The sequence below is a fragment of the Nicotiana attenuata genome, unplaced genomic scaffold (assembly GCF_001879085.1).
Source record: "Nicotiana attenuata strain UT unplaced genomic scaffold, NIATTr2, whole genome shotgun sequence".
Taxonomy (NCBI): domain Eukaryota; kingdom Viridiplantae; phylum Streptophyta; class Magnoliopsida; order Solanales; family Solanaceae; genus Nicotiana; species Nicotiana attenuata.
The window spans coordinates 33,283-57,741 of NW_017672443.1; the positions used below are offsets into that span (position 1 = coordinate 33,283).

The window sequence follows — 24,459 nt, forward strand, 5'->3', positions numbered from 1 at the left end:
AAAAATCATAAAGAGGAAATACTACCCTACTATTCGAAAATATTGGGTAGTCATTTAGAAATTATTTGTGTGTCAAAAGAACCTTCCATTAGAAATATATCATATTAACACCAATAGCATTACACTTCATTGAAGGAGACACAACCTTGGTTTCTTTAATCAAATTAATTACATTCTCAATGTCACAATTAGTTATTTCTTCAATTTACCATCATACCATACTCTTGTTACAATTAACCGGATAGAATTATGACTCAAGTCAAGTGACACACTAATCGGGTAAACTTTTCACACCTATTCCCTGTGGGATTCGACCCCAACCTTGTTGGGTTATTATGTTTGACACCGACCGCCTTACACTATTTAATTAAAGTGTAATTTGAGCGTATTTTCAAGGCTTGTTGGAATTTTGGAGTCCACACGAAATCATTCTTCTTTTTCAAAAACCAAAAGAAATGATGTCATTTCTTTGGAGACCTTCAATTAAACCTGCTTAGGGCTGCCAGCCTACTGGTCAGCCTATGTACTTCTTTCTCACTTGTTAATTGATCTGATATATCCTCGATAGATTTTATTTTATTGGGGTTTACTTCAATTCCTCTTTGAGAGACCGAAAATCCCAGGAACTTGCCGGAACCAACTCCGAGGCACATTTCCCCGGGTTGAGCTTCATGTTCTATTTTCTTAGAATGTCGAATGTTTTTGTAGATGATTTAAGAAACTTAACCAACATGTCGTTAATATAAACCTCCATTGTCTTACCAATTTGTTATTCAAATATCTTATTAACAAGCCTTTGGTAAGTGGCTACGACATTCTTAATGCTAAAAGACATGACATTATAGCAGTATGTGCCAAAATTTGTGATAAATGAGGTCTTTTCTTGATCTTCTCGGTGCATCCTAATTTTATTACACCAGGAATAAGCATCAAGAAAACTCTTTAACTCATGCTAGGCCATAAAATCAATCATTTGATCAATATTTGGCAGCGGAAAGGGATCCTTAGAGCATGACTTATTTAAATCTTTATAATATACATGCATACTAAATTTATTATTCTTTTTAGGTAATATACGTTAGCCAACCAATAAGGATAATTTACCTCTCGAATTGAACCGATATTACTAATCGGTTTACCTCTTCTTTGACATACATGTTTATGACTCTGCCATCGGTCATTTCTTCTGCCTTACCGGAAGGAAGTTAGGACCCAAATTCAACTTGTGGACATCCACTTCCAATAGAATACTTGTCATATCTTAATGCAACCATGCAAAACAATTGATGTTAGCTTTTAGAAAATCAATAATTTTTAACCTGAGTTCGGGACTCACCATGTTCCTAAGTGAAATTTTCTTTCTAAGAACTCTATGAATAAGACCACTTGTTGAAGCTCTTCAGCAGTCGATTTGGTCGCATCTGTTTTCTCCGGGACCTGAAAAGACCTTGGTACCTAATAAGAATGTGATGACTCCTCTTTTCTATTATCTTTAACTGGGGTGGAAGAGGGCACCGGCTCCTGTGGTTGCCATTTGATTATCTCTTTTCCCTTGCTACTAGACAAGGTAATTGTGTTTATCTCTCTTGCATCCAACTGATCTCTTCTGATCAGCTTGACTCCCTCCGGTGTGGAAATTTTCAGCAATTGATGGTAAGTTGAAGGCAAAACCTTCATTTCATGTATCCATGGCCTTCCAAGGATCACATCGTACCCCATGTCGCCATCTACTACTTCAAACATAGTGGTCTTCGTTACTCCTTCGACATGTGTAGGCAGAAAGATCTCTCCTCGGATCATTACACTCGTTAAGTTGAACCCGTCCAGAAGCTTTGTTACCGGAACTATGTTTCCGGTTAACTTTGCTTGCTCCAAAATTCTCCATTGTATGATATTGGCTGAACTTCCTGGATCAACCAACACACGTTTAATTTTAAAATCTAAAACATTAAGAGATTTTACTAGAGCATCATTATGCAGTAGAAGAAGTCCATCAACATCCTCCTCTATGAAGGTGATGTCATCCTCCGCATCTTCTCATATTCTCTTGTCATGAGTTACCGATATCTTCATCTTCTTTATTGTTGAAAATGTCACCCTATTAACCTTATTACCACCAAAAATCATGTTTATCCCCATAAGAGGTGATCCTACAACCGGTTTGGTTAGCTCCCTAGCGTCATGATTTTTCCCATAATTATTCTTGGCCCGATCACCTAGCAATTCTCTGAGGTGACCATTCTTCAACAACGCTGCCACCTCTTCACGAAGGTGCCGACAGTCCCGAGTCCTGTGACCATGTGTTCCACTCACACCATAATGTAGGATCTCTCTAACTAGGATCTGATTGAATTAGCTTCAGAAACCTAGCCTCCTTAACATTTCTCATAGCTGACACCAACACTACTAAACTGATGTTAAAGTTATAGTCGGATAACCGGAGATACATTAAATCTCGGGATCCCGATGCTTCTTTCTCCTGTAAAGTTCTTCTACTCCGACAACGATCCATTCTTCTATTGGAAGAAAATCTATGCGATGATCGAAAACCTTTATTTCCTTGCCCATCTGCCCTTTCGTAACTCTGAAAGAAACCCCTAGAAGATCTCTGATCTGTGTCAACATCAGCTTTAAACCTTTCCTGATTCCGATCACAATTACTCCCTTTTGATGATACCGAGGAACTCACTTGATCATCTTCTATTCTAATATTTGACTCATAACGATTGTGGACATCTATCTAAGTGGTTGCCTAAAATTCTAACAAGCTTTCCTTCAGTTTGTTGGAAGCATCAGAGCTCAATGGGTTGAGACCCTTTACGAAAGCTTTCGCTTCCCACTCGTACGGTACTACCGGGAAAAACATCCTTTCCTTCTGAAACCGGATTACGAACTCTCGTAATTGTTCGGATTCTCCTTGTGCTATTCTGAATATATCCACCTTTCTTGCTTGGACCTTTCTTGCTCCAGCATGAGCTTTAATAAAAGAATCTGCAAGCATTTTAAAAGAATCAATGGAATGCTTAGGTAAAAGAGAATACAAAGTTAAAGCACCCTTCGCCAGGGTTTCGCCATTTTTATTCAACAAGAAATATTCGATGGCATCTTAAACCTTTTCAAAATCAACTCAGGCATGCACTTAGTTTGAACGACCACTATGTATACTTCTTGGAATCTGGTCCCTTAGCACCCCGCGATGCTCCCAGATTTGATCTATTCGAGCATGAAGTTATTTATATTTTGGTCCATTTGTTTATTCATTTCCCTCATGAATCTCATGATCTCGATTTTGAAAAGGTCGTTAGCATTATTGTCATTCCCAAATCCACTGTCGGTACCTCATATCTTGATAAAAACGAACTCCTCCCTTGGAGCATCGTTACTAGTTCTTCGAACTATTTGATTTGCAGGGACGCTGGGAGGAATCTGAACTCCTCCATTAGAATTATTGGAAGCGATCGAAAGTTCCAGCTTCAATTGCTCTCTCAATATTTAGACTGTTTCCACAACATGTTCGTCATTCGCATCATCAAGAGTTGGCTCCTCACATCCCGAGGATTTTTACCTTCGCAAATTGGAGTTATTTCATCTCCTTCATTGCGGTTTTCTCTAGTTGAATCATCACGTTGGGAAACATCCTCGCATTTGTTGTGTGATCCAATGTCACGACCCCGGTTCGCCCTCCGTGGACCATCGTGACGGCACCCAGTCTCTACGACTAGGTAAGCCTAACAATGCGAAATATAAACAACAATTGCGGAAGAAATAATTTAAAAACCGAAACAGTAAAATAAAATAGTGTTTAAGATGTCGCCTAGCACATAACAGTACAAAATCTCAACCTAACACTCTAAAATTCTGGAACCCTATGAATCACAAGCTAAGAGATACATAAGAAGCTCTAACTACGGAAATGTCTAACAAAAGGAAACTACTGAACGGCTATACTTAATAAAGAAAGATAGAAAGGGACTCCTCGGTCTGTGGACACGGCAGATTTACCTCGAAGTCTCTACAGAAGTGTCTCGCCTCAAGGGTGATAAGACTGAGTGGAAGTACTTGGATCTACACAACAAAAATGTGCAGAAGAGTAGCATGAGCACACCACAGCGGTGCCCAGTAAGTATCAAGACTAACCTCGGTAGAGTAGTGACAAGGAATAGTCAAGACACCTACCAGTCCAATAAACTGTACAAATATAGGAACAACGGAACATGATGTATATATAAAGACTACACAAAATGGATAATAATACTACAATTACAATAAGGGAAGAAAAATGGCAAGTAACGATGGAAATACCAAAAAATTGACATAGAAGAGCGAATGAAAACACAAACCCAAATCCTAAATTCACAATACAGTAAAAGTAAGCAATAACTCAGGTTCTACGACAGTGTTCACATCAGGTCTTATCCAACAATTTCCATGAAGTACCAAATCTCAGACAAATTACAGCTCATGAGTCCCAGTACCTGAAATCTTATACTTGGCATCCTGTGCCCCCATCAACCTCATGGTCATGCTGACAACTCACTTGCTAACTAGAACCACTCTCACATATATAACAAGTAAACGAGGGTGAACATCTATACTCAGCAAAATCAAGAGGACTTAACATCCAATAAGAGTGTTCAACTACGTGTATGCTTGTGCAAGTGCTTTAACATAGTTCCTACTAGCTAATAAGCGTAAGGAAAAGAACGGGCAGCACGTAAGATGTTTCCTCACAATCTCCACGAGATAAAGCTCATACAGGTAAGCGTACCACAACACAATATTAGAAAACAAGAATGCCCCCAGGCCATCACAACTCATCACAATCAATCCCTGACATAGCCCACCTTGTCTCGCCACGTGTGCAATTAATAACATAATAAGTGCCCGCCTTGTTTCGCCACACGTGCATCATAATATTCCCACCTTGTCTCGCCACATGCGCAACACACATATAAGCATATATTTACATACCCCGCCTTATCACGCCGCATGTGAAATATATCAATAGTAGCAATAGCATGGCAGAAACCTCGTGCAACCCTATAATAACAGCCGCACGGCAGAAACCTCGTGCATCACAATATCAACAACCGCACGACAGAAACCTCGTGCACCACCACAACAAGTACAACAACAACAATGACAATATACACAAGAAGACGACGAGTAAATCAACTCAAGAACTTTCGATCACAAGGAGACGGTAAAACTAGGTCACAAGGAATAACCACAATAGAGAATACTAAGCGATCAAAGAACATCTCAACAAGGGAGAAAATAATATGAAGCAACGATCCAACAGTGTGTAATTCAACAACAAGGAGGCTAACACGAATCAAATAATTCCAAAGAAGGATATGTCAACAAAATATAGATTGTCTAAACTTCTTTTAAGGTTGGGCAATTTACGAAGAATGTACAATAATTTCAATTAAGGATGAGCAGTGGGAAGATAATCATCACCTCAATCAAGACTAAACAATTACAGGGGAGATAATAATGATTTCCAATAAAGACAAGCAGTTATGAAAGATAGCATGACAATAGAAGAGGTAAAAATCTTCAGTTAAGCAACATAAGAGTCAAATAGGCAATAAGAATGAATCATGAGCAATTAATTCCAATTAGAGCATGTAGAGGTGAAACTAGTTAGTGGAAAACTCAAGAATATCAAGTAGACATTCATACACATTGAATATAAGGACCTAAGAACCCTAAAAGGCCAATTCTTCCACAAATAAGTCCGAGCACGTACTCGCCACCTCGCGTACACGAACTACAATCAACATAACAGACTCAAATCCTAAGGGGATGTCCCACACACAAGGTTAGGCAAGATACTTACCTCAAAGGCGACAAACTGATACTCTAGGATGCATTTCTCGGGTGAAAAGACATCCGGACGGCTAAAATCTAACCAAATTAACTTCAAAGCACAAATAAAACACATAAGAGACTATTCTGGATCATAAAGTCTCAATCATGATCAAATTCTAAAAATCGGTCCAAAAGTCGACCCCCTAGCCCGCACCTCGGAACCTGAAAAATTTTAAAAAATATGATTACCCATTCCGATACGAGTTCAACAATACAAAATTTATCAAATTCCGATACCATTTGGTCCCTCAAATCACGATTTTTCATTTTAGAATCTTTCTTCAAAACTACCTCCTTCTCCAACCCAAAACACAATTTAAATGATAAAAATAAAGACAAATTCATGGAATATATTTAATTATAGTTGAAGAACACTTACCCAATCGAAATTCGTGAAAGACCCACCAAAAATCGCCAAGAACCGAGCTCTAGAATTTAAAATGTGATGAAAATGGTGAAACCCTCGATATTGGAATATATTCTGTTTGCCCAGGTTTTTGTGCATCGCGAACGCAAAGAGAGGACCACGTTCGCGAAGAAGAAAAAGTAAGGCTGCCCAGGTTGCTCATCGCAAACGCGATGATGAGCTCGCGAACGCGGAGGAGAAAGGCAGGAACCTACGCGAACGCGTAGGGAGGGACGCGAACGCGGAGAAGGAAAATGCAAGGCTTCGCGAATGCGAAGCGTTGGAAGCGAACGCGAAGAAGGATTTCGAGGTGGTCAGCAACAAGGCATCGTGAACGCAAGAGGCTGTTTGCGATCGCGAAGGAGGATACCCGAAGCAGCAAAACAGCAGTTCCAAAAATGGGAAAAATGACCCGTAGCCCACCCGGAACACACCCGAGACCCCTTCTAAACACATACACAAGTCACATAACCTAACACGGACTCGCTCGAGGTCTAAAATCACATCAAACAACGCTGAAACGACGAATCACTCCATGAATCGAACTATGAACTTTCAAATCTTCCAAATTCGAAAACCTGTGTCGAAACCGATCAAATCAACCCGGAATGACGCCAAATTTTGCAGACAATTCCAAAATGACGTAACGGAGCTGCTCCAACTCTCAGAATCGCATTCTGACCCTAATATCAAAATTTCACTATTGATCTGAAAACTTCAAAAATTCAACCTTCAGCATTTCAAGCCTAAATAAGCTACGGGCCTCAAAAATACAATCCGAACACACGCCTACGCCCAAAATCACCATATGAAGCTATTGAGATCATCCGACCCATTTCGGGGCCGTTTACTCAAAAGTCCAATTCCGGTCAAATTCTCACCATTCAAACATCCAAAACTAGATTCCTTCTTCCAATTTGACTCTGAATCATCCATTAACTCAATCCAACCATGCACACAAGTCGATACTCATATTATGAAGCGGTTCAAGACCGTACTCCACCGAACAGAGCTTAAATTCTCAAAACGACCGGCCGGTCGTTATATCCTCCCCTTCTTAAAACCAACGTTCATCCTCAAACGTGCCAAGATTCGCCTCGAAGTCCTCAAGTCACTGAATGCACACTTGCAACATACACCCGCGGGTGATCCCACATCACCCCATTCCACATAATCCTGACGACATCATCTCAAATGAAATTGAGCCTTTCTAACAATACCAATAAGCCTTAGAACCAGAATTCTCACCTTCCATCCATTTCTAAAAGACCCGATTCTAAATCCATACCCGGTATCAGTCTCAACCAGCTGCATCAATTCATACCAACGCCCATATAGTACAACCTTACAACATGACACATCACATATAAGCCCACAGTAACATTTCTGATAACAATATCGCCCAAAATCAAATTCAGCACCAGCCATAAGCCTCATATTCAATAGGAACCCGTTTCAAACCTCCATAACACTGGTGATGATATAATAACTATGAAAGCCACATAACTAAACACCCGAATCACCAAATTTCCGCTAATACCAGCGGGCATACACCCCACAAGCTAAAACTCAAGAAGCACAGAACGTAAATGACTGAATATGGAAAGGGAAACACATAACAGAACTATCAAACAAGCCCGACAAGGACGAATTCCTCAATCAATACTAATCTACAAAAACATTCTAACAATAAAGAACTAAAGCATATAAAAGAATTACAAGAACCTCATACTGATATAACTCCCACCGTGGTACACAACCCGGTCCCAACACATCAAATCACATGAAATCACAGGGGTCCTACCCTCAACACTGAATCTCAAGTGTGGTACACATCAAATCAGTTGGAAACTCTCACTAGATCAATCCCGTCACAATTTACAACAAGTACTGGCTGCCACACGGCGGATCATAAACATCACGGCTCGTAGACAAAATACTCATAAATCATATCAAGCCTACCGAAAAGGACAACAGGAATTTACTACTAGCCTCATAACTCTCGACAATGGCTAGAAACAGACGATAGGCATGACTATCACTCATAGAACCTCCCAATAGGGTAATCACATAAACAGAGTGCTAATCTTGAAACGCACCCATAAATGGAGCAACAAATAGGGGAACTCACCCCGATAAGCAGAACTGTAATGAACTACGGATGGTGCTCCTCTATAACAAACTGAAATCATACATGAATGGCATTTAGCTGGCGTAGCGGCCTTAAGCCTACTATATGAAACTCATCAACGAGCCGGGCCTCCCCTTCTTGGGCGCCCTCTACTCGCCTGAATACCTAGCTGTGACACACCAGCCCGAAGTCTGGTACAATCTCTCACCATATGGCTAGTATCTCCATACTCAAAACAACCTCTCTATTGACGAAGCTGTGAGAACTGTGCGGTACGGGTACCCCAAGACCCATGAACACCTGAGTCACTATGCAAAGCCTAAAGCGCGAAATGAACAGGCTGACCCACAAAAACTCTACCATGTCACACCCTGCCTCCAAAATAAGGACCAGCAGATCTCCCCGGTCCATGAGGCCTCCTCGCCTCCTCAAACTCTCTCTCATGATCTCGTATGCCCTCTCTCTTATGGCCCCGCCTGTCCTTTCTCTCCCTAGCATGCATACCCTCTATCCTCCTAGCAATGCTCACCACCTGCTGATAAGAAATATCCAACTCCAACTCATGAGCCATTCTAGACCTGATGCTGGGAATAAGCCCCTCAATAAACCGGCAAAACCTCTCGCGAACAGTAGAAACCAAGGCTGGGGCATGTCTAGCCAAGCTGGTGTAACGGACAGCATACTCCGAGACAGTCATAGTACCCTGGCGCAAATGCTCAAACTCTGGGCGCCATGCATCCCTGAGGCTCCGAGGAACAAACTCTGTCAGGAACATATCTGAAAACTAGGTCCAAGTCAGTGAAGCTGCCTCATTCGGGCATTCTAACTCATAGGTGCGCCACCACTCATAGGCGGCTCCTCAAAGCTGGAAGGCAGTGAAAGAAACCCCACTCGATCCTGATATACCCATAGTGCGGATGATACGGTGACACTCCTCCAGAAATCCCAAGGCATCAACTGATGCTAACCCACTGAATACAGGAGGATCATACTTCTTGAACCTTTCAAGTCTCCGCTGCTCATCCTCTGGAGCCACTGCCCCGTCCTCGGGCTGACCTGGGATTACAGGCTGTATAGGAATAATCTCTAGGACCTGATCAACCTGCACTCGCTGCACAGGAGTGCGAGCGGCGAGAGTCTGTGCTTCTCCCCCGGCCTGAGATGTGGCTGCAACAAGGGGAAGCAACCCTACCTGAGCCAAAGTGGTGTACATGCTCATGAGCTGCGCAAGAGTCTCCTGAAGAGCTGGAGTAGTAGTAGCAGTAGGCGTATCAGGTGCCTGGACTCCGGCTGGAACTACTAGTGGTACCTCGGTGGGAGCTCGTGCGGGTGCTCTGGCTGCACCACGTGGGCGCTGCAGTAGGGGGCGCGGGTGCCTGATCATCCGGGTAGCACGAGTTCTCACAATTTGGGAGAGAATAGAAGACAGAAATTTAGAATTATAACATCAAAATCTCGCACGACTAGGAATTCAGATGAAGCAAAATCTTCCTAACAGTTATATAGCCTCTCGCAGATAAGTACAGACGTCTCCGTACGAATCCGCGAGACTCTTATAAACCGGCTTGTGATTCATGACTCCTATGAACCTAGAGCTCTGACTTGTCACGACCCTGGTTTGCCCTCCGTGAACCATCGTGACGGCACCTAATCTGTACGAATAGGTAAGCCTAACAATGTGGAATAAAAACAACAATTGCGGAAGAAATAATTTAAAAACTGAAGTAGTAAAATAAAATAGAGTTTAAGAAGCCGCCTAGCACATAACAGTACAAAATCTCAACCTAAAACTCCCAAAATCTGGAACCCTATGAATCACAAGTTAAGAGATACATAAGAAGCTCTAACTCCGAAAATGTCTAACAAAAGGAAACTACTAAAGGGCAATACTTAATACAGAAAGATAGAAATGGACTCCTCGGTCTGCGAACGCGGCAGATATACCTCGAAGTCTCCACAGAAGCGCATCGCCTCAAGGGTGATAAGACTGAATGGAAGTACCTGGATCTGCAGAACAAAAATGTGCAGAAGAGTAGCATGAGCACACCACAGCGGTGCCCAGTAAGTATCAAAACTAACCTTGGAGGAGTAGTGACGAGGAACAATCAAGACACCTACCGGTCCAATAAACTGTACAAATATAGGAACAACGAAACATGATGTATATATAAGGACTACACGAAATGGTAAACAATACTACAATCACAATAAGGGAAGAAAAAAATGGCAAGTAACAGCTAAAATACCAAAATATTGACATAGAAGAGCGAACGAAAACACAAACCCAAATCCTAATTTCACAATACAGTAATGGTAAGCAATAACTCAGGTCCTACGACAGTGTTCTCATCAGGTCTTATCCAACAATTTCCATGAAGCACCAAATCTCGGACAAATTACAGCTCACGAGTCCCAGTACCTGAAATCTGACAGTTGGCATCCTGTGCCCCCATCAACCTCATGGTCATGCTAACAACTCACTTGCTAACTAGAGCCACTCTCACATATATAACAACTAAAGGAGGGTGTACATCTATACTCAGCAAAATCAGGAGGACTTAACATCCAATAAGAGTGTTAAACTATGTGTATGCTTGTGCAAGTGCTTTGACATAGTTCCTACCAGCTAATAAGCGTAAGGAAAAGAACGGGCATCACGTAAGATGTTTCCTCACAATCTCCACAAGATTTAGCTCATACATGTAAGTGTACCACAACACAATATTAGACAACAAGAATGGCCTCAGTTCATCACAAATCATCACAATCAACCCCTGACATAGCCTACCTTGTCTCGCCACGTGTGCAATTAATAAAATAATAAGTGCCCGCCTTGTTTCGCCACACGTGCATCATAATGTTCTCACCTTGTCTCACCACATGCGCAACACACATATAAGCATATATATACATATCCTGCCTTATCCCGCCGCATGTGAAATATATCAATAGTAGCAATAGCACGGCAGAAACCTCGTGCAACCCCATAACGACAGCCGCATGGCAGAAACCTCGTTCATCACAATATCAACAACCGCACGGTAGAAACCTCGTGCACCACCACAACAAGTGCAACAGCAACAATGACAATATACACAAGAACACGATGAGTAAATCAACTCAAGAACTTTCGATCACAAGGAGACGGTAAAACTAGGTCACAAGGAATAACCACAATAGAGAATACTAAGCGTGATAAGAACAACTCAAAAAGGGAGAAAATAATATGAAGCAACGATCCCACAGTAAGTAATTGAACAACAAGGAAGCTAACACGAATCAAATAATTCCAAAGAAGGAAATGTCAACAAAATATAGATTGTCTAAACTTCTTTTAAGGTTGGGCAATTTACGAAGAATGTACAATAATTTCAATTAAGGATGAGCAGCGGGAAGATAATCATCACCTCAATCAAGACAATAGAAGAGGTAAAAATCTTCAGTTAAGCAACATAAGAGTCAAATGGGCACTAAGAATGAATTATGAGCAATTAATTCCAATTAGAGCATGTAGAGGTGAAACTAGTAAGTGGAAAACTCAAGCATATCAAGTACACATTCATACACATTGAATATAAGGACCTAAGAACTCTAAAAGGCCAATTTTTCCACAAATAAGTCCGAGCACGCATTCGTCACCTCGCGTACACGAACTACAATCAACATAACAGACTCAAATCCTAAGGGGAAGTCCCCAACACAAGGTTAGGCAAGATACTTACCTCAAAGACGACAAACTAATACTCTAAGATGCACTTCTCGGGTGAAAAGACCTCCGGACGGCTCAAATCTAACCAAGTTAACTTCAAAGCACAAATAAAACGCATAAGAGACTATTCCGGATCATAAAGTCTTAATCTTGATAATATTCTAAAAATCGGTCCAAAAGTCGACCGCCAGACCTCTACACCTCGGAACCCGACAAATTTTACAAAAACTAATTACCCATTCCGATACGAGTTCAATAATACTAAGTTTATCAAATGCCGGTACCATTTGGTCCCTCAAATCGCCATTTTTCATTTTAGAATCTTTCTTCAAAACACCTCCTTCCCCAACCCAAAACACAATTTAAATGATAAAGATAAAAAAAAAATTCATGTAATATATTTAATTATAGTTTAAGAACACTTACCCAATCGAATTTCGTGAAAAACCCACCAAAAATCGCCAAGAACCGAGCTCTAGAAGTCAAAATGTGATGAAAATGGTGAAACCCTCAATTTTGGAATATATTCTGTCTGCCCAGGTTTTTGTGCATCGCGAACGGGAAGAGAGGACCGCGTTCGCGAAGAAGAAAAATTAAGGCTGCCCAGGTTGCTCATCGCGAACGCGATGATGAGCTCAAGAACGCAGAGGAGAAAAGCAGGAACCTATGCGATCACGTAGGGAGGGACGCGAACGCGAAGAAGGAAAATGTAGGGCTTCGCAAACGCGAAGCGTTTGACGCGAACGCGAAGAAAGATTTCGTGGTGGTCAGCAACAAGGCATCGCCAACGCGAGAGGCTGTTCGCGATCCCGAAGGAGAATATGAAAAGCAACAAAACATCAGTTTCAAAAATGGGAAAATGACTCGTGGCCCACCCGGAACACACCCAAGGCACCCGAGACTCCGTCTAAATACATACACAAGTCACATAACCTAATACGGACTCGCTCGAGGTCTCAAATCACATCAAACAATGCTGAAACGACGAATCACTCCATGAATCGAACTATGAACTTCCAAATCTTCCAAATTCAAAAAAATGTTCCGAAACCGATCAAATCAACCTGGAATGATGCTAAATTTTGCAGACCAGTCCAAAATGACATAACGGAGCTTCTCGAACTCTCAGAATTGCATTCCGACCCCGATATCAAATTTTCAATATTGATCCGGAAATTTCAAAAATTCAACCTTTAACATTTCAAGCCTAAATAAGCTACGGACCTCTAAAATACAATCCGAACACACGCCTACGCCCAAAATCACCATACGAAGCTGTTGAGATCACTCGAAAACCACTCCGGGACCGTTTACTCAAAAGTCCAATTCCGGTCAAATTTTCACCGTTCAAACTTCCAAAACTAGATTCTTTCTCCCAATCTGACTCTGAATCATCCATTAACTGAATCCAACCATGCACGCAAGTCGATACTCATATTATGAAGTTGTTCGAGACCGTACGCCACAGAACGAAGCTTAAATTCTCAAAACGGCCGGCCGGGTCGTTATATCCAATGTTAAAGAAATTGTTCACATCATTAGCCGCCATATCTGATTTTTTTCTTTCGCGAAAAAAGGAATCAAAATTCCTTAGTAACAGATTAATGGATCTAAGCAAATACACAATTGACTATGCCCCACGATCGGTGCCAAACTATTACCTGTGAAACGATATAGTTGAATTTGTAATGTGGTTTATAGACACGTGAGTTAACTTGATCCAAAAAGATGAATAAATAAGAATGAAGTCAAGAATATGAAAATAGCTTAAAGAAATACAAGCTTGGTTGTATGATAAAATTCTCTGAAAGCAGTAATTCGAACAATATTAAGAACAAAAACAAGCGAAACATTTTATAGTATGAGAGCAAATTATAGTATTTGAGTATAGATGATTTCTCGTGTCCTATAATAGATACTAATTCTCCTATTTATAGCGAAACTTGGACTCACAACTTCCGATCACCATCCTATGAGTCCTCACCATAAAACATACTAGAAATATTCATATGAATCTATGTCATGGCCTAGAAGAAGATTTTGTACCTTATTGATAGAACCTTAGAAATTCTTCGCTTGAATTTACCAAGAGCTAGACCTTGCTTCTAAAATTAAAAGATGGATTGAAGTGAGATTCATGTCCTTGAAGATGAGTTAAGCTAGAGAAATAATTGAAATATTTGCCTTGATCTTGGAGAGTGAGAGGAGTGAAAAAATGGAGAAATTCTGCCCCCAAAAGTCTAGCAATGAATAAGAATAAATTCCCGAAGTTTCAACTTACAATGCATAAAGTTTGGCATATTTAACATTAAAGAGGTGCCACGTGTCCTATATTCATAAGGCACTACACAGTTTGATACTAAAATGCACATAACTTTTTGTATTGAGATCAAATTAACGAACGGTTTATTAAGTTAGGAACTAGACTTGAAGACCTTTAATTTTATAGGTATTCACCACCTAACTCATCATACACCGATAGATATGCTTGTTCGAAATTGAAGGTTGTGTGAGCTCATTGAAATATTGGTCTGTAGTATAACTTCTAATTTAACTTCGTGTTAGGGCTCTCCTTATACCTTAGTTAATTTTCAAAACACCTCCTAATAAAATGCCTCCGAAACTTATTATTATGACCATATAATATAGTACTAGTTCGTAGCCTCCTTGGTCACGCACAAAATTATTTTACATCGTGGTTGTCGCATTCTTGAATCATTTCAAGACTTTATCCTTTTTGTTACAACCCAAAATTCATTAAAGGTCGTGGTGGCACCGGACATCGCTGTCAGGCAAGACAACAATAAATAATTAATTTGGTTCTCATTTTAGTATTTTTTAAATCATAATTTCCTTCAATTAAATAGTAAAAGATGGAATTTATAGAGTGAATAATAATATTTTAACCATTTCAATACTGAACAATCCATAATCACCAAAAAACCCGGTGTCACAAGTGCATGAGCATCAATTAGGAAGATAAAATAAAATACAACATCTATTTGAAACACAAATTAGACAGGACAGATAAAAATAACTCTGAAGGAGACTTTACTGAGTACGGATCTTAACATGGAATGCAGCCCACCTAAGTCCCCGCATTAACAACGCCTCAGTGCCCACAAGGCCACTGAGCATATATGTGCCTTCACAATAAATATGCAGCAAGTGTAGTATGAGTATGTAAATTAACGCGAAGTATCCAGTCTAACCTCGAAGAAGTAGTGACGATGGGTCGACTCCGACACTTACTATGGGCTATAAATAAAATACCAATGATATAATTAGGCATGAATTATATAGAACGGCTTTATGCTCAATATCATGAAGTAAGTAAACAATTCTTTTATAATTAAGAAATTTCAATATTTATTATTTTTCATCATTTAACAATTTATATCTCAGGCCAACGAGGCAATATCAATTATTATAAATTCCAAAGCAACCAATTCAATCATGCGCAACTCATGTCAAGGTCGTATGGCCCGATCTAACATATAAATATAAACTATACACTGCCCAGTATCGAACAACACGAACCATAGATGCATTTATTTAACCTGCCGAGGTGAACGACCCGGCTCCCATGAGAGTGGTGGAAATTTACCTTGCTCGCGGAAATATATTTGCGACGCGGTTGCACATAGATTTATTAAGTTATTATTATAATATTCTTCAATTCTTTTAAAAAATACGATGTTCAAATGAAAACTTTCATATCTCGAAATCCTCAATTTCAACTCTTTTCAAGGAATTTAATAAGCATACTCGATCTCGATTCCTTTCAAGGAAAATAATAAACATAATCAAATATTGGTATCAACAAGGCATGGTGTAAACCTAGAACTACTCGGACATAGGGATAATTAGTAGCTACGTACGGACTCTCATCACCGCGTGCGTACGTAGGCTCCACAAATAGAAGCACATATTGATTCAATTCACCTATGGGGTTAATTCCCTCTTACAAGGTTAAAAAAGAGACTTACCTCGCTTAGAAGTTCAATAGCTGGCTCCCAAGCCTTTCCAACAACTCAAGCCGATGCCCAACGCCCCAAAACTAGTCAATAAATATGAAAATTCATAAATATATACTCTAATACGCATTATAATCCAATTTAAACAAATTCCCAACTCCGCTCGAAAAATCGATAAATCAACCCTAGGGCACACGTGGCCGGATTTTGAAAATGTTCGAAGAGAAACTTTATCTATAACACGAACTCAAATATATAACTAATTCCAAATTCCATGTCTAGTTTCGTGGTCAAAATTAAAAAATACAAATTTCTAGGATTTTCTTCAAAATCCCAAATTTCTAAGAATTTTCATGTCTATGTCCATGTATAATCCAAGTATTTACCTTGCAATTGGTGGGAATCACTTACCTTGACATAGATGATGAAGATGGAGCTCCAAAATCTCTCCAAGACCGGCTTCCATTGAGGAAGTGAAGTGAAAAAGAGCCAAACCCTCGTTTTAAAGAAACACACTACCCAGCCTGTCCTTCGCACTTGCGGCCCAACAACCGCTTCTGCGTGTGATGACCCAAAAGGTCATCAATTGTTTTTAAAAATAAATTTTGCGATCCGAGGCCTTGAAAACCTCTTTCTATATCACCTCGATTTGCGTGCGCAGTCCAGGCGCATAGCCGGAAAGCCAATATGTGAAAACCTGTTAAAATGATGAATTTGACTTTAAAGTGAATTTAAGTTGACTTCGGTCAACATTTTGGGTAAACAGACCCGAACCCGTGATTTGACACTCCCGGAAGGTTCGTGGAAAAATATCGGACTTGAGCGTATTCCCGGAATCGAATTCCGAGGTCCCAAGCCCGAGAAATAAATTTTTTAAAGAAATTGTTTTGCTGAATTAATTATGAAACGAAGAGAACAATTTATGATTGAAACCATTGGTATAGGGCCCGTATTTTGATTCTGGAGCCAGGTACAGGTCTTATATATGATTTGAGCCGAGCCTGTAAAATTTGGTAAGAAACGGACTTGAAATGACGTGAATCGGACCTTATTCGAGAAAATTTGAAAATTTGATGTTCTTAAGTGATTTCATGATATTGATGCTAAATTCATAGTTGTTGATGTTATTTTGGTGATTTGAATGCACAAGTGAGTCTGTATGATGTTTTTGGGTTAGTGTACATGTTTGGTTTGGAGCTCCGAGGGCTCGGGTGATTTTGGATATGCTACAGAGTGAAATTTGGACTTAGGAAAAATGTTACAGGTTGCAGGTCTGGTGCTGGCCTCTGATCTCCCAATTGCGAGATCAGGGATTGCAAATGCAATGCATGAGATTATGGGATTTGCGAGGGGCCCTTTGCAATTGCGAAGTAGGCCATGGATAGCCTTGCTCGCAATTGCGAAGTGCTCGGACTGCTTCAAGGAGTCGCAAATGCGAATGGAGCAGGAACCTTCAGGGTTCGCAATTGCGAACCCATTGTCGCAAATGAGACGTTTAGTGATTTTTTTTCCAGTGTCGTAATTGCGACATATTCTACGCAATTGCAAAGATAGCAGGTCCTGAAGGGGTTCGAAATTGCGAACCCTGGTCGCAATTGCGATAAATCCACACTTAGACACATTTTCAACCATTTTTCATATCTCTTGAAAAGCAAAACACTCTTGGGCAATATTTCAAAGGCAATTTCTTCTACTAATCGATTGTAAGTTATTTCCAACTCATTTTCTTCAATCTATAACATCTTTTCACATGATTTCAACTCAAAATCAAAGGTTTTCATGGGGGAAATTAGGTGTTTTGGGTAGAACCTAGGTTTTTCAAATTTTGGGGATCTGGACCTCGATTTGAGGTCCGATTTCAAAAAAATTATATATTTGAGTTCGTGAGTGAATGGGTAGTCGGGTTGTGGTTCGAACCTCGGGTTTTGGGCCCGGGGTCCATGCATTAGAATTGATTCATTTAGCATTTATTGATATAATTAATTAACTTGTGGCTAGCTACGAATGAATTGGCGGTGGAATCAAGAGGTAAAGTGATAGTTGAGTCTTGAACTGTGTTAAAGGCATCGAGGTAAGTATTTGGTCTAACCTTGACTTGAGTGATTAGGAGTTGTGTCCTATTTTCTATTTGTTATTTGTTGAGTACGACGTATAAGCATGGTGACGAGTATCTATACGTTGGTGTCAAGCATGCCCGTGAGTCTTGTGTTATGATTAGTGTGACTCCGTTGTATTGTTCATGTTTAATATGGTGATTGCTATTGTTGAGCAAGCTTTGTGGAAAGAATATTGGTATTTGTATATTTAAGAGCAATGCCTCAAGTTGCAAAGTGATTTGTGAAAGTATAATTGGCAATTGAACCTTATAGAGCATTGGCTCAAATTGTGAACCAAGTTTTGAGATAAATGTGAAAATGAGAAGAGAATTATGGTATTGATCCCTTGCGGGACGTTGTTGATTCTAATGTTGTTCCCATGACGGGATGTTGTTGTTTTGATACTGTTCCCTTATCGGGAATTTATTATGATTCATTTATTCCTTGCCCCTATTGTTTGTGTTAGTTGTTTGGGTGAGGAAGAGTGTAAAGCACGAAGGGTGATGCCGTGCATTGTTTTGGTGAGAGTGTTAAAGCACGAATGATGATACCGTGTATTATTTTGTGAGGAAGAGTATAAAGCACGAAGGGTGATGCCGTGCCGCATGATATACCATTCCATGCCGATTATATTGATTTATGGTGAGGATGAGAGTAAAAGCACGAAGGGTGATGCCGTGCAGCTTATATTGAATTTATGGTGAGGATGAGAGTAAAAGCACGAAGGGTGATGCCGTGCACTTATTTGATTTTCGATTCGTGTTGATAATTGAATTGTGGTGTTCCAGATATTTAACTGTTGTCCTCCTGTTGCCATTTGATATTTCCCCATAGCATGTTCCCCCCCTCCCATCCTTTGACTGCATATTATTGCTGTAATTTTTCCGTTGTACATTATTTATCTACACGGGTTTATTTGGTAGTCTGGTCCTAGCCTCCTCACTACTTTGCCGAGGTTAGGCTAGGCACTTACCAGCACATGGGGTCGGTTGTGCTGATACTACACTCTGCACTCTTTTGTACAGATCCCGGTGCTGTAGACATCGGACCGAAGTAAGATTGATGTTTCTTGTTCATCAGGCGACCCGAGGTAGTCCTGCAGGCGTCTGTAGGCCTTAGCGTCTCCCCCTATCTATTTTCCCGTTTTTTGTATGTAATCCCAGAGACAGTATTTTGTTATTTCTTTCAGACCTTTATTTGTAGTACTCTTAGAGAGTCTATGAAGATGTGACACCAAATCTTGGGTAGTTTTGTTATGGAATGCCCTTAGCAGTAACAGTAAACTTGAGATTTAATTCTTCCGCTTATTAAATTTTGTTGATTATTAACTGTTCGCTTTTACTTGTTCACGAATTAAAAAATGGATATAAGGCAAATAACTCAGTTGATTGACTTGCCTAGCTTTCACTAGTAGGCGCCATCACGACTCCCGAGGGTGGAAATTCGGGTCGTGACAAGTTGGTATCAAAGCTCTAGGCTACATAGGTCTCAAAATTCACAGACAAGCTTAGTTGAGTCTGAAGGATCGGTACGGAGGCGTCTTTATTTATCCCCTAGAGGCTACAGAGTTAGGAAAAACTTCAAATCTATTCTTTCCTGTCGTGCCGTTTGGTTTCTCAATGCTAATTGAATTTCTACTCTGTTCTTTCGCAGATGTCGAGAACACGCACTTCCTCATCCGCTGGTCAGCAGCCTGAGCCCCCAGCAGCAGCTCCCACGCGGGGTAGAGGGCGAGGCCGAGGCCGTGCTAGAGGCCTAGGTAGGGGCAGATCTCAGCCTGGAGCAGCGGCACCAGTGGCGGAACCTCAGGTTGAGTTTGACGAGGAGGTTCCGGCCCAGACAGCTCCAGTGGGCCCAGCTCAGGTCCCAGAGGGGTTCATTGCCACCCCAGTACTTCAGGATGCTCTGGTCCGTCTAGTGGGCCACATAGAGATTGTCACCCAGGCAGGCTTGCTTCCTGTAGCACCAGCCGTCTCTTAAGCTGGAGGAGGGGCCTAGACTCCTGCTACTCGCACTCCGGAGCAGGTGGCTCCCTAGTTTCAGACTCCAGCAGCTCAGCCAATTGGAGCAGTTTAGCCGGGTATGGTAGCCCAGACCGGCGACAGAGCAGCTATGATTGCTGATGCCTTGCGAAGATTGGATAGGTTTACCAAGCTCTTCACTGCCACTTTCAGCGGTGCATCCTCTGAGGATCCCCAAGATTATCTAGATAGGTGTCACGAGGTTCTCGGGAACATAGGGATAGTGGAGACTAATAGAGTCGACTTTGCTACTTTTCGCTTATCTGGATCCGCCAAGACTTGGTGGAGAGATTACTACTTGGCTAGACCAGCCGGATCACCAGCTTTGACTTGGGAGCAGTTTACTCAGCTGATCTTGGAAAGGTTTCTTCCCGTTACTAAGAGAGAGATCTATCAGAGGCAGTTTGAGCGCCTCTAGCAGGGTTCCATGACAGTTACTCAGTACGAAACCAGGTTTATCGAGTTGGCCCTTCATGCTCTACTTATACTTCCCACTGAGAGAGAGAGAGAGTGAGGAGGTTCATTGAGGGACTTATCCAGCCTATTCGACTCCAGATGGCTAAGGAGATGGGGAGTGAGATTTCTTTCCAGGAGGCAGCCAATGTGGCCAAGAGGGTTGAGATGGTTTTATCACAGGGAGGTGGTTAGGGGTCCGACAAGAGGCCTCGTTATTCAGGCAGATAAAGTGGCTCCTCGTCTGGAGGCAGGGATTCGTATGGTAGAGGCCATCCCCCTAGGCCTTTTCAATCAGCGCTTCAGGTTTCTCACGGTGCTTCAGGTGGCCATGGTTCTCACATGCAGTATTTTGATCAACATTCCTACAGTGCACCACCAGCTCCTATTAGTGAACCATCGCTCTAGAGTTTTCGGGGTGGCCATTCAGTTCGTCAGGGTCAGCAGTCTCAGTAGCCGAGGACTTGTTATACTTGTGGTGATACGGGTCACATTGATAGATTTTGTCCTCGAGCATCGTGCAGCTCTCAACATCCGGGTTCCCATGCCATGGTTCAGGCACCGAGTGTTCCACAGCCTGCCCAGCCAGCCAGGGGTAGAGGTAGAGATGCTAGAGGTGGAGATAGAGGTGCTAGAGGTAGAGCTCAGGGCGCTAGAGGTGGAGGTCAGCAAGCAGCAGGTCGTCCTAGAGATGTAGTCCAGGGTGGTGGGGCCCAGCCCCGATTTTATGCTCTTCCGGCCAGGCCGGAGGCTGAGGCATCCGATGTAGTTATCACAGGTACGGTTCTGGATTGTAGTAGGGATGCTTCAGTGCTATTTGATCCAGGATCTACATACTCCTATGTGTCATCTTATTTTGCACCGTATCTGGTCATGCCTAGTGATTCCTTGAGTGCTCATGTTTATGTGTCTACACCAGTGGGTGATTCTATTATGGTAGATCGAGTCCATCGCTCATGTGTTAGTTGTGATTGAGGGTCTTGAGACTCGTGTAGATTTGCTTCTTCTAGACATGGTTGATTTCGATGTCATAATGGGGATGGACTGGTTATCACCTTACCATGCCATCTTGGATTGTCATGCCAAGATAGTGACCTTAGCCTTACCGAGTCTACCTCGTTTAGAGTGAAGAGGGACTCTTAGTTATTCTACCCGTAGTATTATCTCATATATGAAGGCTCGGCGTATGGTCGAGAAAGGGTGTTTGGCCTATTTGGCCTATGTTCGTGATTCTAGTGTTGAGGTTCCTTCTATTGACTCTGTGCCTATTGTTCTTGAGTTTCCTAAGGTATTTCCTTCAGACCTGTCGGGTATGCCACTCGACAGGGATATTGACTTCTGCATTGATTTGACACCAGGCACTCAGCCCTTTTCTATTCCTTCGTATCGTATGGCCCGACCTGAGTTGAAAGAGTTGAAGGAGCAGTTGCAAGAGTTGCTTGATAAGGGCTTCATTAGGCCCACTGTCTTGTCGTGGGGTGCGCCGGTGTTGTTTGTCAAGAAGAAGGACGGATCGATGAGAATGTGTATAGATTACCAGCAATTGAACAAGGTCACAATCAAGAATAAGTACCCATTGCCGAGGATTGATGATTTGTTCAACAAGCTTCAGGGTGCCCAAGTGTTTTCTAAGATCGACCTGAGATCTGGCTACCATCAGTTGAGGATTAGAGCATACGATGTCCCTAAGACAGCTTTTCGCACTCGGTACGGGTATTATGAGTTCTTTGTGATGTCATTCGGGTTGACAAATGCCCCAGCAACGTTTATGGATCTGATGAACCGAATGTTCAGGCCTTACATGGATTCGTTCGTGATAGTCTTCATAGATGTATTTTAATCTATTCCCGCAGCCGGGAGGAGCATGAGCAGCATCTTAGAGTGGTTCTTCAGATTCTGAGAGATAGTCAGCTGTATGATAAGTTTTCGAAGTGTGAGTTCTGGTTGAGTTCAGTTGCTTTCTTGGGTCATGTGGTTTCAGCAAAGGCTATTTAGGTAGATCCAAAGAAGATAGAGACAGTCAAGAACTGGCCTCTACCCACATCGGCTACAGAGATTCGGAGTTTCTTGGGTTTGGCAGGCTATTATTGTCGGTTCGTGGAGGGGTTTTCATCTATTGCAGCTCCGATGACCAGGTTGACCCAGAAGGGTGCCCAGTTCAGATGGTCAGATGAGTGTTAGGCGAGCTTTCATAAGCTCAAGACAGCTTTGACTACGACACCAGTGTTCGTTTTGGCCACAGGTTCAGGGCCTTACACGGTTTATTGTGATGCATCCCGTATTGGACTTGGTGCGGTGTTGATGCAGGATGGAAAGATTATTGCCTATGCTTCGCGATAGTTGAAGATTCATGAGTAGAACTATCCGGTTGATGATTTAGAGTTAGCAGCCATTGTTCACGCGTTGAAGATTTGGAGGCATTATCTGTATGGCGTGGCATGTGAGGTGTTCACGGATCACAAGAGTCTGCAGTACTTGTTCAAGCAGAAGGAACTAAACTTGAGGAAGAGAAGGTGGTTGGAGCTATTGAAAGACTATGATATCACCATCTTATATCATCCGGGAAAGGCCAATGTGGTGGCCGATTCTTTGAGTAGGAGGTCAGCCAGTATGGGCAGTCTTGATTATATTTCGGTTTGTGAGAGACCGCTTGCTTTAGATGTTCAGTCTTTGGCCAATCAGTTTGTGAGGTTTGATGTTTCTGAGCCCATCGTGTGTTAGCTTTCATAGTCGCTCATTCTTCTTTATTGGAACATATCCGAGTTCGGCAGTATGATGATCCTCATTTGTGTGTCCTTAGAGACACGGTGCAGCACGGAGATGCCAAGCAGGTTACCCTAGGAGATGATGGAATTTTGAGGATGCAGGGTCGCATTTGTGTGCCCATTTTGGATGGACTTCGGGAGTTGATTCTAGAGGAGGCCCATAGTTCCCGGTACTCTATTCATCCGGGCGTCGCCAAGATGTATCGGGATTTGTGGCAACATTATTTGTGGAGGAGAATAAAGAAGGACATTGTTGCGTATGTGGCTCGGTGTTTGAATTGTCGGCAAGTTAAGTATGAGCATCAGAGGCCTGGTGGTGTGTTCCAGAAGATTGAGATTCCTGAGTGGAAGTGGGAGCGTATCACTATGGACTTCATTGTTGGATTCCCACGGACTCACAGGAAGTTCGATACAGAGTGGGTTATTGTTGATAGGCTGACCAAGTCAGCACATTTCATTCTTGTGGCACTCTCCTATTCTTTCGAGAAGTTAGCTGAGATCTATATCCGGGAGATTATCCCTCTTCATGGTGTGCCCGTGTCTATCATCTCACACCGAGGTACGCAGTTTACTTCACATTTCTGGAGAGCAGTTCAGCGAGAGTTTGGCACACGGGTTGAGTTGAGCATAACGTTTCATCCTTAGACGGACGGGCAGTCTGAGCGGACTATTCAGATTTTGGAGGATATGCTCAGAGCTTGTGTCATTGACTTTGGAAGCTCGTGGGATCAGTTTTTGCCTTTAGCGGAGTTTGCCTACAACAACAGCTACCAGTCGAGTATCCAGATGGCTCCTTAGGAGGCTTTATATGGTAGGCGGTGTCGGTCGTCGGTTGGATGGTTTGAGATGGGGGAGGCTTGGTTGTTGGGTACGGATCTAGTGCAGGATGCCTTGGACAAGGTCAGGATCATTCAGGATAGGCTTCGTACAGCTCAGTCCAGGCAAAAGAGTTATGCCGACCGTAAGGTTCGTGATTTGGCATTTATGGTCGGTGAGCGGGTATTGCTTCGAGTGTCACCGATGA

At 41.9% G+C, this 24,459-nt stretch overlaps 1 protein-coding gene across 1 annotated transcript; it reads right to left on the bottom strand.

Annotated features, from left to right (window-relative positions):
* Positions 1-1,455: 1,455 nt before the first annotated feature.
* On the bottom strand, positions 1,456-13,672 carry LOC109213220. Its single transcript, XM_019376990.1, has 6 exons — positions 13,585-13,672; positions 9,471-9,581; positions 2,766-2,991; positions 2,367-2,705; positions 2,115-2,290; positions 1,456-1,907 (listed from the first exon to the last, which is right to left on the bottom strand). The coding sequence occupies exons 1-6, from the start codon at positions 13,670-13,672 to the stop codon at positions 1,456-1,458; spliced, it is 1,392 nt and encodes a 463-aa protein (XP_019232535.1).
* Between the last annotated feature and the right edge of the window lie 10,787 nt (positions 13,673-24,459).